The sequence below is a fragment of the Lingula anatina genome, chromosome 4 (genome assembly GCF_051362555.1).
Source record: "Lingula anatina isolate TDL-2025a chromosome 4, LinAna3.0, whole genome shotgun sequence".
Taxonomy (NCBI): domain Eukaryota; kingdom Metazoa; phylum Brachiopoda; class Lingulata; order Lingulida; family Lingulidae; genus Lingula; species Lingula anatina.
In genome coordinates, this window is record NC_141770.1 from 10,495,394 (window position 1) to 10,509,496 (window position 14,103).

The 14,103-nt window shown below is 34.4% G+C and overlaps 1 protein-coding gene and 1 long non-coding RNA gene across 6 annotated transcripts in view; both read right to left on the bottom strand.

The window, feature by feature from the left end:
- Positions 1–615: 615 nt before the first annotated feature.
- Positions 616–2,863, bottom strand: LOC106164672 (uncharacterized). The gene is made up of 2 exons (XR_001238592.2): positions 2,303–2,863; positions 616–1,882 (listed from the first exon to the last, which is right to left on the bottom strand). It is a non-coding gene; the product is annotated as an uncharacterized LOC106164672 (long non-coding RNA).
- A 432-nt stretch (positions 2,864–3,295) lies between these two features.
- LOC106166676 (MORN repeat-containing protein 1-like) overlaps positions 3,296–14,103 on the bottom strand; it is a 64,096-nt gene continuing 53,288 nt past the window's right edge. For 2 of the 5 annotated variants that reach the window (XM_087011643.1, XM_087011639.1), the window contains exons 10-13: positions 12,704–12,910; positions 11,882–11,950; positions 11,100–11,232; positions 7,556–10,807 (exon numbers count right to left, since the gene is read on the bottom strand). In XM_087011643.1, coding sequence (XP_086867769.1) covers positions 10,639–10,807; positions 11,100–11,232; positions 11,882–11,950; positions 12,704–12,910 — 578 coding nt within the window. In that variant the 3' untranslated portion in view covers positions 7,556–10,638. Of the gene's footprint in view, positions 3,999–7,555; positions 10,808–11,099; positions 11,233–11,881; positions 11,951–12,703; positions 12,911–14,103 lie in introns of those variants that run through there. The other 3 variants (XM_087011641.1, XM_087011640.1, XM_087011642.1) reach the window with 3 other exon arrangements.

Sequence of the window (14,103 nt, forward strand, 5' to 3'; positions counted from 1 at the left end):
GGGTGGGCTACCGGGTGAATAGAGGAAGCGCTGACATGTCAGACTGAGAACCTGAAGTTACAGGATTGATTCCCAAATATGGTAAATTTTTGTTAAAAAAACGAGTATTCGTACCATAACTATAAAGGTGAGAAACAAAGTTTAGGGTGGGTGGTTGGGTGAATAGAGCAACTGGTAACGTTGCTGACTGCAAACCAGAAGGTTACAGGATCGATTCCTAAACACGACACATTTTTGTGAAATAAAAGAGTTTTAGTCCCATAACTATAAAGGGAAGATGCAAAGTTTAGGGTGGGTGGTTGGGTGAATAGAGCAACTGGTAACGTTGCAGACTGTGGACCAGAAGGTTACAGGATCGAGTCCCATGGAACATTCATTTTGTAGAAAAAAGAATTGGACCTCATTGACTATAAAGGTTTCGTTTAAATTTGCGCGAAATTCTTTGGGGCCAATGGCTCAGTTGGTACCACAACCGATTCTAAAGTTATAGAAAAAAGAATAGGAGATCGAAATGGACAAAATCAGATGAAACTTTTTAAAATCGTTATTCAAATAATACTAAGACAAGCACTAGAGAGAAAAATATCAAATCTGAATAATTAAACAACGAAGACGTTGAAAGTTGTGAACAGGCTTTATTCGTTTAACTTCAGTGATATTAACGCGCGGCTCAAAACACACAATATCAAGGAAATAGCATTTAATGTGTTACTACAGAGTACGACAAGCCAAACATCTGAGTTTATTCGGAGTAATCATAAGAATTAAAATTCCCTGTGTAATACAATTAAAATTAACGTGCACACTCATCCAAACTACAAATCACTACACATATATATATATATCGCAATCGTGGAAAGGCCACTGGTTATCATGATTCTGTACAAGGACAGCCAGAAGTCGCAGATTTAATAATAATAATAATAATAATAATAATAATATTCGCAAACAATAGTTCAAAGTTTTAAAGGATTGTAAAATACATGTTTAAACGTTAAATATGTCAAATATAGGTTACATATGTTGGTTCAAAAGCTAAAATGGGACAATGTTGCCTTAAACTGTTAAGTGCACAAACTAGACTGACATAATGTACATAGAAAATCTCATTGAAAAAATTACAACAGACTCGCTCAGTTTTATATATTGGTACAAAATGACGCTGAGAAATATTAACTTTCTGTTGGGATGTTCAGTCAAAAAGTAGAAATCGTAATTGTAATTGTATAAAAGTAAGCAAGGGTCGACTACAAAATAATACATATTTGCTCCCTGTCGTGCACAGTTTGTGTACTGTCTCGCTTTTAGAAACCATTTTCTAATACTATGCCATACCTACTTAAAATTGGAAAAGTCAACTGGCAGTAAGACAGTTAGACCTATTATTTCAAAAAAATGTCGATGGAATAGGAAGCGAAACGGAGTGTTCTGGCATGCAAATTTTCAAATAACCAAACCCGTTTTGAAATCTGGCACATTCTCTCACGTTAGGATTCGCCGATGACCCAAATTTAAACAAAATTGGTAAAGTGCTTTCTTCGTTTTGGTGGGACAATATGTTACAAATATAGGGGCCATATAGTCATTTGCCTCGGGGTTTTGGCCTTACATGCTAGGCAATGCCTACTTACCGTAGTACCATTCAAGGCTGAAATCTAAGGCGAACAGTCACTATAATTCATACATATTCAATAGGCACGTACATAATTTGCAAGTAAACCCTTAATAACACAAAAATGTTAAGAAACATATCAATTTTAACTGTTGGATTACAGGCTTCTTTCAAATGTTCACACTCAGGATTATTGAAATCAAAAGGTGCATTTCGACTGTTGTAACTTCTCCATGGGGACATATCTTCGTCTCTTGAATGCACTGGCGACTGAAATAACATATTTAAAATGAGAATTTTAGACACACGAGAAATCATTTATTCCACGGTTTTAATTCAATGCAGTATTTGTTCTCTTTCATATATATAGTGAATACCTTGTGTTTCTTAATTTCCATATAAGAGTCTATATATATCAAAATTTTAATATTTCAAGACTAGATATCGTCACAATATTTACGAAATACAAATCGAACTGGGCATTCCCGCTGTCTCTCAGCTTAAACAGATAAACTGCCAAAACTTGGGGGTTACATGTACATTTGTACTGTATAAAGACACCCTGGCATATAATACAATTTTGAAATCCTCCATCTTATTTCAAAGTTTTGTGCTCATGTATTTCTGCCAGTAACGAGACAAGCTGGTCAATCGAACTGCAAACTGTAAACTACTAGTACATGTACTTACACGTTGTTGTTGTGGCCGGGAAGAACGGGTATCTTTGAACACACCAGGCACCATATTTTATCCATGAGAATCGTCATTTCGTCCTGAAATCTTTGCCTAACATCATGGCTCCCTGAATGAATACTTGTCACTTGCAGTTGGCATAATTTGAATAACAATACTGTAACAGGTCAGGTGGGTCGCAGGCTCATGATTGTGTTAGAGAAGTTCTACCTGTCCGGGAGCGAGCCGCGCCCGATTTAAAAATACACGCTATTTCGAAGACTTGTGTTTCCAGTTTGTTTTTAGTTTTTCTTGTAATGGAGACGTGGATTGGTGAATTTCTAATTAACAGCTCCAATTTGGGTATATACAGAGTAATTTTCTGACTGGTATTAGATAGGCTATACCTTTGTAATTTAGAGATCATTACTGAAAATTTCATCTTTAATATCGAAATATTCCTTGCTCAACATGATTAAGACTAATCATTAATTAAAAATGATGGAAAATGCAAGGAAAACCATGTAAAAGGTACACTATGTGGGGTTTACCAGCAAAAATGAAATTTCCTCGAAAAAAAAACAAAACAAAAAAAAAAAAAAACAAAACAAAACAAACAAACAAAAAAAAAAAAAAAAAAACGATTTTTCCTACTAGCAAATCGTTGCTCAAGCCGTTCCTGCATTTAGATTCGATGTTTTACTAATTTTTTTGTTCAACGATTGGCCAGTCATTTAGAATGCCATGTCTTTCTGTGCACTTCAGAAGGAAATATCGACGTTAGTTACTTTTATCCGAGGGGTTTTAAAGATTTTAAGGTCTGAATAGGGAAAAATATGTAGACATTTACATATGATTTTGCGGATTTTTTTTCAAACGCGTACAGTATCCATTTAAGGTCGAAAACAAGGACTGTCAATACTGCCAAATTTCTTCATAGAGAAATTAGTTATAATAAAAAAAAACTAGTTCTGCTCTGCAGAAGAAAAAAAATGGAACAAGGGCGAGGTATAATAATCATCCCATATGTTTATTGATACTATGCAGAACAGTTCAGATGAGAATAAATATAAATAAATTATAAATATTATTGAAAGTATAATGCTGAATATATACATTAGTCAATTTATTAAAAAATAAAGCAGTAAAGCACTTGGTCTATGTAGTAGCTCTAGCTATGCCTGCACAAAATGACATGCGTAATGTTCACATATATATAACACATCTACAAAGCCATGAAATATTCAAGACATGCAATCCAGATATACAGAAAACTATTTCAACTCAGTTAAAGTTTTTCATCAATAAAGATTAACATGTGAAAGGCCTATACATGTTTCAATATAAATAATATAGGCCTATCGTTATTTAAATATTATTATATACAGAGATTAAAAAATTTATAGCACTAAAACTATATTCAAAACTGCTGGAACCCAAGCAAATGAATATATGTGTTCTGCAATACATTTAAACTCTTAAAAAAATTCAACTCTCATCTTCAAAAGACCGCAGGCAATGTTACAATGAGTTCTACCGCAAAATAACAATTTGAAACATGAGGACCAACGCCACCTATTGTTCATGCAGAGTACTAGTGCGCAGTAAGCAAGTAGTTAAACGCTACACAAGATGCTGGGCCTCGTCGTCTGCCATATCTGAATAAGAGCGCGCCATAGCTTGGGCGATATGATCCTTTGTGTTCCAGCCGGGCCTGGGGAGATGAGGAAGATAATAAATATTATAAAAACGTGTCTGGTAAAAAATGATACGTCTAGTAAACGTTGGGTTTTGTATCTTTAGACATGCAAGGCTGACAATAATGAAGGGGAATTCAAACATCCGCGAACTCCAGTTCAAGTTGATAAATACAAGCAACTTACCAGGCCTGAAAAGAATGGACATGGCATATGCTCTAGAATATTATGTTAAAACGACATTAAGTATATGCTGTTACGGGGTTAAAACAATCTACAAGTACGACGTTAAGCTACATGTAAAAGTATGACATTAAATGTACGACGTAAAACGTTAGTTTCTTTGATGGCAGGTATTATCTTTATAATACGGCATAAAAAATAATATTAAAAATTATGTGAAAACAGACAAATATAAAACAAAAACATTGTGGCTATTGAATAGGTAGGCCTACTGTGTGTGTATGGGTAAGCAAGAGTGTATAAGCTAAAGAGGAAGTCCTCCAGTCAGTGATAAAACGAGTTTAAGAGACAGCAATGAACTCGACATATCTTTTTCGCATTTATTGCTCTTTTTTCTTTTCCATCAATCCCAATTTATTTAATGAATTTGACTCAACTAACAAATCTGACTAGCCGCATAAAATGCCATCGTCACTTTCAAGAACGGACTAAATGACACAAACTGGAAATGTTGTATTTCGTGAAATAAACTCAGCAATTCTGTCGTGTTTATGAGCCAATATTTGAGTCGGCAGTCTTCGTTTGAACAGCAGTCAACTTTGCGTCTCTCTCTCTCCTGAGGTTGGTATTTGAGATAGGCTACTCACAACTTTACAAGTCTCCTTTATTTCCGAGGATCCTCTTTAATTCCAAACACATATAGTGCCAATGATTCTTTGCAAATCACTGTTTTATAGATTCTAGGTTAAACAGCGATTATAGGCTAAATTATTCATTCCTTTGTTATTCATCACAAAAATAGAAAATTAACTGCCAGGGTGCTCTTCACGACAGGATAAGCCAGACTCGCAGAAGCTGTTTTCTGCGCCATATGTTTACTACCGTGGTAACTGGCTTTGTTATGTCCCATCTGAAATATATTATGGACAATATGATTTAACCAATCGTGGGTAATTATGTCGGGCATACCTTGACATGATCACGTACAAGTTTTTAAAACAAAGTTTAAGTTATAGATACTAATTGAATGTTGAATTGTTTTACTAAAACTGACTAGATGACTTCCATTGTTGAATAACATATCGTTAAAACGAAATATTCAAATTAAAGGTAGTACAATGTATGTCTTCTCTAAAATACCAAAGGTAGGAAAATTTACTGCTTTTTCCGTTGGCAAGGTCGTTCATATGTAAATATGTTCTTGTACAGGATGCCATAAAATTTCCCGTAGATTCTGTATTTCAGGTTATAGGTATCTAATGTGGTTTGCTGTATGGTAAAAACTATATACAATACAATATCAACATTACCTGATAACATGTTTCTTCTGCTCGCTAGTTACATAGGTTATCTATCCCAGGATTCGGTCACATAAACAAATTTCGTAACACAAAATATCAAATACGGGGATTTTTGCATACATTGGCCTTGATTACAGAAGGACAGGCACCGCGTGGATAAAAAAAATTAGGCGTATTTCATTTCTTCAGCAATGCTTACCAAAAGATTGGTGTTTGATAGAAAATACGCCATGGCTTATCAACTCAACACTTGAAATCCGTGAGTATAAAATTTTTTGGTTATATATGCAGAAGCACAGAGTCGTGATTTTTATTGTTGTTGTTTCCGTTTTCGCCTAGGGAACCAAATGGTCTTGTTCATTTGAAAATATGCTTGAAGCTAATATAAGCATATGTCGACAAGGCAATCCATTCAAGCCAAAGAGAAATCTAAAATGCAAATATATGTTTGCTTTCAAGCCTAGACGTGCTGTGTATACAATCGAAACTATTCAGCATTTATTCAGTGATAAAAGTGAGCGACAGAGGCTGGGGGCACCCTTAGTTTCAGAGAGTTTCTGAAAACTCGGGTCTATCATCTGTAAGTATCTCTGTTGTTTCTCTGTGATCTGATAGAGGCAAATTTCCAATTATCTCTGAAATGCAGGGTGACTGGGGGCACTGAGGCAATCACTCGAACTGTGACTTGATGTGTCTGGAATAAAGCGGCAGTCATATGAAGCAAAATTCCGTGATCAACTTAAGAACCAATTGCAAAGCATTCATATTACCTGTACATTGACTTCCTGAAGACGGGAACTCTTGGATTTACAACTGCTTGAAAAATGCTATACAGTTTACGTACAAATTTTGTCACTAGGCGACGTAATGTTTACTCTTTTTGTCAACTAGTAGGCCTTCAGCTTTGTTTTGTATAAGCGATATACAGATGTAGTCGTTTTATGGCATAAAAGCACAAGTCCGAACTGACATATTATCTAATATCTTAGAAACGTCCAGGGATGGTGTATCAGTTAAAATATCAATTTTTAGTCAAGCTATAGCAGGATCAATTGTAGCACAGCAGGAAACCCATACCCACTAGACAAAATAATATCATTCGGTTGTCCCTTCCCCAAAATTGCACTCTGAGACCTACAAAATTGCAATCAAGTGTCCGGAAATCTTTTTAATCAGAAAAAACAGAGAGACGTTCAAAGGCGCGGGGAGGCACAAACAAACTCGGTAAGTAATGCAGTATTTTCTGGTTCCTTTCTAGATTTGTTGAATTTCAATGTAACGTAAGTATAATATACAAAGGTGGCAATTAAATGATCATATTAAAAATTACCGTTTCTACTGGATAGGGGATATTACTACAAAAGGCACGGGTGCATGGTGATGGGGCGGAGGGGGTGGACAGGGGTAACAGGTCATACTCAACCCTATCTGATATACATTTAAGTTTACCAAACAGGACGTGATGGGCAGAATTTGAGTTCATGGGAACAGCCAAGGTGTTTAAGGTAGCTGGAAAGGGGCACAGTGCTCCACGATCAGACCGTCATACTCAGACCGTTCTCTCTCTCTCTCTTTTTTTTTTTTTTTTTTTTTTTTTTAGTAAACACTAATTTGGGAATTATTCATTTTCAATATCAATAAAAAAATCCACGTTTTAAAAATATAGAGGAACAATTTTTTTAAAGAAAAGTGAAGTCGATTGCGCCACGGCACGGTAGACAAGCCTTCTGTTATTTTAATTAAAAACAACCCGCTTTGTTACAAGTATAATCGTTTATGTATTTAAGATCTATAATCTTATCATATGATTAAGACCCAAAGGTTTGACATTAAATTTTTAAATAAATTAAAACTGCAATCCGATTTTCTTATGAAGGGGCGTGAGCGCGACGACGGTCTGAGCACGCGACTAAGGGACACCTGCAATACCTCAATCGACCTTCGCACGGGACCGTTTGTTTTTAGTCAACTTTCTTGTAGCTGCTTGGAGTCGGGAAGGCGTACATTTTTGTTCGACCACCCTTGCAAAACTGGAAGGTAAATGCTATCTATTTCTTCATTTGTTTCATAGCACTCAAATCAAACGAAAATGTTGTTTTACTTTTATTTTCTTTACACAAACTACTAAAAGATAATGCAAATTAAGGAATCAAATCAAATCAAAATTATATAATCTCAAAATGCATAAACAACATAACGAAAATAGGTAAAATTTTTGATTTTAATTTTGGCACAATAAAATATTGCTTTAAGTTTACCAACATCGAAAGAATGAATTTGATTGATCTCATTAATTCCAAATTAAAATAAAAATTAATTTTCTCATTTCAATTTGTAGAAAAAAAAACTATAGTAAAGTAGACCATCCACTGTATCAAGTATCAACCATAAAGTGAAATTAACATAAAACTTAATAAAAAAACAATAATTATCATTTCACTCCACCCTCAGCAAACATAAATGATAATCATCAAAGTCTAGCAGAGGGTTGATAAAGCCATTTCTTCAAAATTGAAGAAATATCTTTGAAATTGTCATCTTCCTGCAATAACAGTTTCATTTTTACTGACATTTTTTGCTGATCTTGTCCTTGTTTGCCTTTTACAAACAAACTCATTACACTGGTTATGAATATGCATATAGTGTTAATCCACAAAAAAAAAAAGATGTTTTAGATAAAGAAATTGTTGTTACAAAAGACAAAATATCAACCCCATCCTAGACGTGAGACCCACTGACTTCATAATGTCTCAGTGAATCCAGTTTCTACCTGACATAAACATAATCAAAATGGTAGATAAAATCAACAAAATGTCTCCAAGAGGAATATTGCTAAATAATTGTAATTCTATTCTGGTCAAACACTCTTACTAATTCAAGTGATGGTAGGTGACCACTCCACCCTTCTGCTTGAATGCTACTCTTCTGCAAATATCAGTGCAATACTTATCACTCTCATGTCATGTGATGGTCATGTGATTGCCATGTGATCAAACATGTGACAGACAGTTGAGCATAATGTGATAGTCATGTGATCAGCATGAAATTGCAACCAACTATTCATTTTTTTTGGCACTTCAACTTGTGCTACATATAAAAAAATGACATGTTATTCAAACTGCTTACAGTAATGAGCATAAAGTGAGTTTTGTGTGCTTTATTAAAGAGGAAAAATAGTGACAGAAGTAAAACCAACATATGTTTATAGCAATCATTATATTAGTTGGCCATGGCAACATGAATGTAGAATGTATAAAATACTGATGGTAATTTGATAAGTAAAAATAGCTTTTTTCTTTTTGATTGTTGCAATAAATATATAACTTTTTCCTTTGTAAATTTTTTAATTTTGGAAAATGCTTGGTTTTTAGAAGGAATACATGTAGTAATGCACATGGAAAACTTTGTATAATGTATATTGCTTTACAGTAAAACAATGAAACAGGGAAAAAAGGTGAAAAAAAACAAAGAATCTATGAAATAAAAATGAGTTTTGGTATTAATTACAATTATAACTAAAATAGAGACTAAGAAGCTAAGTTACAATGTAACCCAACAGGGTGTTCCAATTAACACGTAGTAATATTGATTTAACTGAGTTTCTTTGTTTTTAATATTAATTTTTAAATATCTCAAATATTTAAAAAATTCTCCCATGTGTGCGCATGCGTGTTTGCTTATTTCAAATGCAGGAATGCTGAATTTTTTTCCACTTCTTTTTTTTGACACAAAATTTTATCAGCTTTACCAGAAAAGAACATCGGCATAATTTTCAGATGCCACATTTGGGTTTGAATTGTTGGAACACCCATAAGGATAGAGAAGCACATCTCTACTGGCTGAGAGTCATTGCTACAGAGATAAAGCTAGGTGAAAGGACCTCAGTGGGGTGAGGAGGAGCTGGAAAGATGGAAGAAATAAGAAAAATTAATGAATCTAAGGATAAAAAATTAATGTAGAAATTAGAGGTCTAAATAATCAATCAGGTATTACAAAGAGATTTATCATCTGTTGATGACACAATCGTGGAATTATTATGTAAAAGAACACACAGAACATTTATTTTGCTACAGTTATAACTACTCATTAAAATTCAATAATATAGAAAAATTATCTATTTTAACTTTTTAAATATTTCATTTCTGATTTCACAAACACTTCATATATCTAAATATCTAACAGTCAGCATGTGAATAACAACAACAAAAACCGAAAAAAAAAATTTTAAGAAAAAGATCCAGACACAATCATGGCATTCCTAACTAAATTTATGTAACAGCAATGTTATGAGCAAACTTTAATTTGCAAATCCAAAAAATTTAAGTTTCCTTAAACAATGTAATGGTAGTAAAGCTGAAAAAATAATGAAATTTCAAAAAGGGAGTTGGTTTTTATGTCAGAAAGAATGGGATCCTGGAACATTTGAAGTTCCAATGATATTATCTTTAAACAGCTGCTGAATTTTATTTGCACTCCAATATTTCTTATGACATTCAGTCACAAAATATTGGGAAAGGTAACAAGTTAGGAATTTGTGAATAATTGTCATACATTCCTGTTACATGTACTAAGTATTTGAAATCCCAATAAAGAAAAAAATTATCACTTCAACAATACAAAACAACAACAAGAAAACAGAATCCAAGTGGTCAACAAACTATAACTATGGCAACTGCACACAAATTTCAAAGACCATACTCTTTAAAACATTTTTTTCAAGATTTAAACATTTTAGCCACTCTTTAATGTGTACTTTTTAAATATAGAGCCAAATAAATGTCCATGATTTTTTTCTTTATCTTTATCTTTTTCTTTCTTTCTTTCTTTTTTTCTTTTTTTTTTTTTTGATATCACTATCAAAGCATCTCATATGTAAGACAATTTATCAATTTTGTTTAAAATCTGTGAGCAATTACTGAACAGCATTTTCCACTTATAATGTGCCAACCAAAACAAATCTACTACATGTGCAGCTATAAAGAAAAATCTAACAGTTATATTTTAAAATACTATCTGACAGAACAACATTTAAAAAGGAGCACACTCTCCTTCAAAGACAGTTGCCAGAATTCATTCTAAAAGCACATTCTAAGAAACTTTTTTGAGGGTCTTAGATACATTTATTTTCCTCAAACAGATTGTTTGGAAATCCACCCTCCTGTTGGACCAAATCTCAAAATAATGTAATTTTCTGACAATTAGTAGAAAACATATCCAACATATTCATTTTCTTTTTAAAGAAGGGGTGAGGATACAAAAATGTCAAGTAAAGTTGGGATTTGTTTATTTCTCCCTGCATTTTCAGAATGGTCTTTTTGGTATTGATTTTAAAACCCTGAAATCTAAACACAATGGAATCACGGAAACTGTGCATTCAAAAGATTAAGTAAGGCCAGATAAACATGAGAAATTTAGTTTCTAAAATATCTAAAAACTATCATAACTTCTGAAACAAAGGCCAGTTTTAAATGGCTGGACGAGGGCATTAAATGCCAATTAATCACACAAACACACAGCAAATGACACACAACTACCAGTGACTGTAAACACATATTAAAGTTAGCTGCTATGGTTAAAGTCCACAGAAAAACTGGAACACAAAATCCACACAGAGGTCAGCCAATGTCCACTTACTTCTTTTTCTTCCCCTGGTCTCCTACGGGTGGCTTCTTCTTCTTCTTGACCTTCACCAGTAGGTATGCTGGCTCCAAAGGCTTGTCCTGCCATGGCGGCATGGTGACATCATGGACAGCTATAACATAATCCCCTGTGATAAAGAAAAAAAAAACATTCCTCGTTAAGTGGTAGGCTTTACCTATACTCGCTACTTAATGCTACTTGTTAGTTATGGGCATAGCCAAAACCTCTCATCTTCATGTAACTGGTGTAACTTCATGCAAGGAGTCTGTTATAACTCCTTGCTTCATGTAACCAAGTTTTCTGCCTTAGAAATGTTTCAGTAATGGGAAGTTATGGGCATAGCCAAAACCTCTCATCTTCATGCAACTCATGTAACTTCATATAACCAAGTTTTCTGGCTTAGAAAAGTTTCAGTAATGAGAAGTCTTCTACAGCTTTTTCTTTATTTTTTCATATTCCATATCCATATGTGTTTGAAATAAAATCATCTAGTACACATGTATACACTAGGACTGGGTTCCCATTGGTTTAGATCGATCTATCCGATTCGACCTAACTCCTTGGGGGTTCATGCTAAATTGCTGTCAGGTTCCAAGAGCCGAGCGCACAAAAGTTAATTACCCCCTTACAGCTTTTAGGCGAACAGACATTTAAGTCAGGCTGACAACAATCTAGTGAGTGATAGATCGATCTAAAAATCTATGGGAATGCACTCTAATATAAGCATATACATGTACATCCTCTGCCGGATCTGTCTCTCTCTCTCGATAAATTACCTGGTCTCACTAGATCACCTGGAGTAACCGACATACGAGATTTAGATTTGGTACCAGGTCTACTGCCATCTGGAATATAAGACACATTTCACATACATGTATGTGTGATATTACATCAATGGAAAAATTAATATCATGCCCGTAGCCAGGAGGGTTTCGGGAGGTTCGAAAGAATCCCCCTTTTTGCTGAGAAAAGGTCCACTCTGGATAAATTTGATCTAGGTAAACTTAGGTTTTATGGCAAAAGGTCCACATTTTCAGAAAAAGAACCCCCCTTTTGCAATTGCTGGCTACAGGCCTGAATATTGTAAAGGCCAGTTACTATTATGAGGAATCCATTAGCCTCTCACTCTTGTTATGGTGCAGTAAATGGAAATATAATGTACAAACACTTAAATAAGTACAGAAGGCTTCATGAAATACGCCCTAGCCTAGCTCTCATTTTTTACAAATTGTCATTCAATATCACTGGGTAAAATGTACATTCTTAAAAAATGTACTTATGAAAATATATGCTCCAAGAGGTAAAGAGAAAATTATATAGAGAAAAACTTAAAGCAAAAAGGCAATAGATATATAAAGGATCTGTTAACAATTTTGCATTAATTATAATAAATAGATCAATCAGGATGATATTTAAAATTAATTAGTAAAGGTACTGGTATCGGTACCTGTATAATAATAAAAGATTGTGTGCACAGAAAAAAAAAAACATTTCATCTGAAAATGGTATGTTTGTCTCTGATAAAATTAAATAAGTATTCTAAGCCATTCATTTTTCACTGAATTTTTTCTAATCATGAATAAAAATGACATCCCCACCTCCTCTGCTACTAGCTCTTGACTTTGACTTCTTGGCTCCATCTACTGTAGCTCCATCTAGAACCAAGAAAGGCCGGTACCCAGGTGGAGCAGGGGGCAGGTAGAGGTTATCCCATTTGGCTGTCCCTTTCTCTGTCTTCACATTTGTGATACGTGGGGGCTCTGGACTCCCCTCTAGAGCCTCTTCTGAGACTTCTTCATTTGCACCTAAATTTATAAATGAATGGATAAAATCTGTGTGTGTGTGTGTGTGTGTGTGTGAGAGAGAGAGAGAGAGAGAGAGAGACGAATACTGTAAATGTGCCTGAGACAATGGCTAGCGATAGGCAAATGAGTAAACAGAATTAAAGCAAGTGATCGGAAAATAAGGAAAAAAGAACTTGACAGTGAAAAAAAAATCGTTCACACATAACAATATATCTCCAGTGAAAAAAAAAAAACTCTATATTCGGTATATATATTGTGAAGATGACAAATACATTCTTTACTTCATCTGGATGTTAGGGGAGACCGGGGCTAGTTGGCCCAGTTAGACACTTTTGGCCTTGTAGAGCCAACTAGGAGTGGGTTAGAGTAACAAAACCGGTTTCAAAGTAAGCCCCATGAACTAAGCTACGTATGCAACGTCATTATTTTTCAAATATAATGCCAGGTGGCTCACAATTTGACAAAAAACGCAGTTGACGTCAGGGGGGCCAACTTGCCCCGCCATGGGGCAAGTTGGTCCCAGGGTTGGGGCAAGTTGGCCCCCCTATACAAAAATGAAGTATATATCCCATGTAAACGCCTTGAAATACATTTTTATAAAATTTTAATTTATTATTTGATTTTTGAGAGTCTTTGATGAATATAAACAGTTCAAATGAGGCAGATTTATTGAGGTTTCCGTACGTCATGTTGTTGGGGGGGGGGGGGGGGGGTATGTGTTGCAAGAACCAAAATATCTATCAATAAAATGTGTTTTGTTTTAATTAAGAATAAATAAATAAATAATGGTATAAAGAAGGTTTTTAATGAATGAAAACGAATAATAAATTTTCTTTTTAAAAGAAAGTAACAAATTCAGTTTTAAACCATTGAGTTTGTTTCAACAATGGTCTCTAGCTAGGGAGGGGTGGAAAATCCCCTTGGGCCACATATAACACTATAAATACAAAGGGAATCCCCTTACAATGAATTAAGGCAAAATTAATGTTTTTCTACGGAAAGTCCAATGGATTTACTTTTTAATACTTACAATCAACAGAATATTTCTAATATAAATTTTCAAAAAGACACCAGAGAGAAAATTTAAAAAAATCAATCAGACGGTAATAGCCACCGGCAAGCTTTGTCAATTTCACCAACTTGTTTATTTCAAACAGCGTTGTGCGCAAAGGTTTGTGGGTAATATGAGGGTC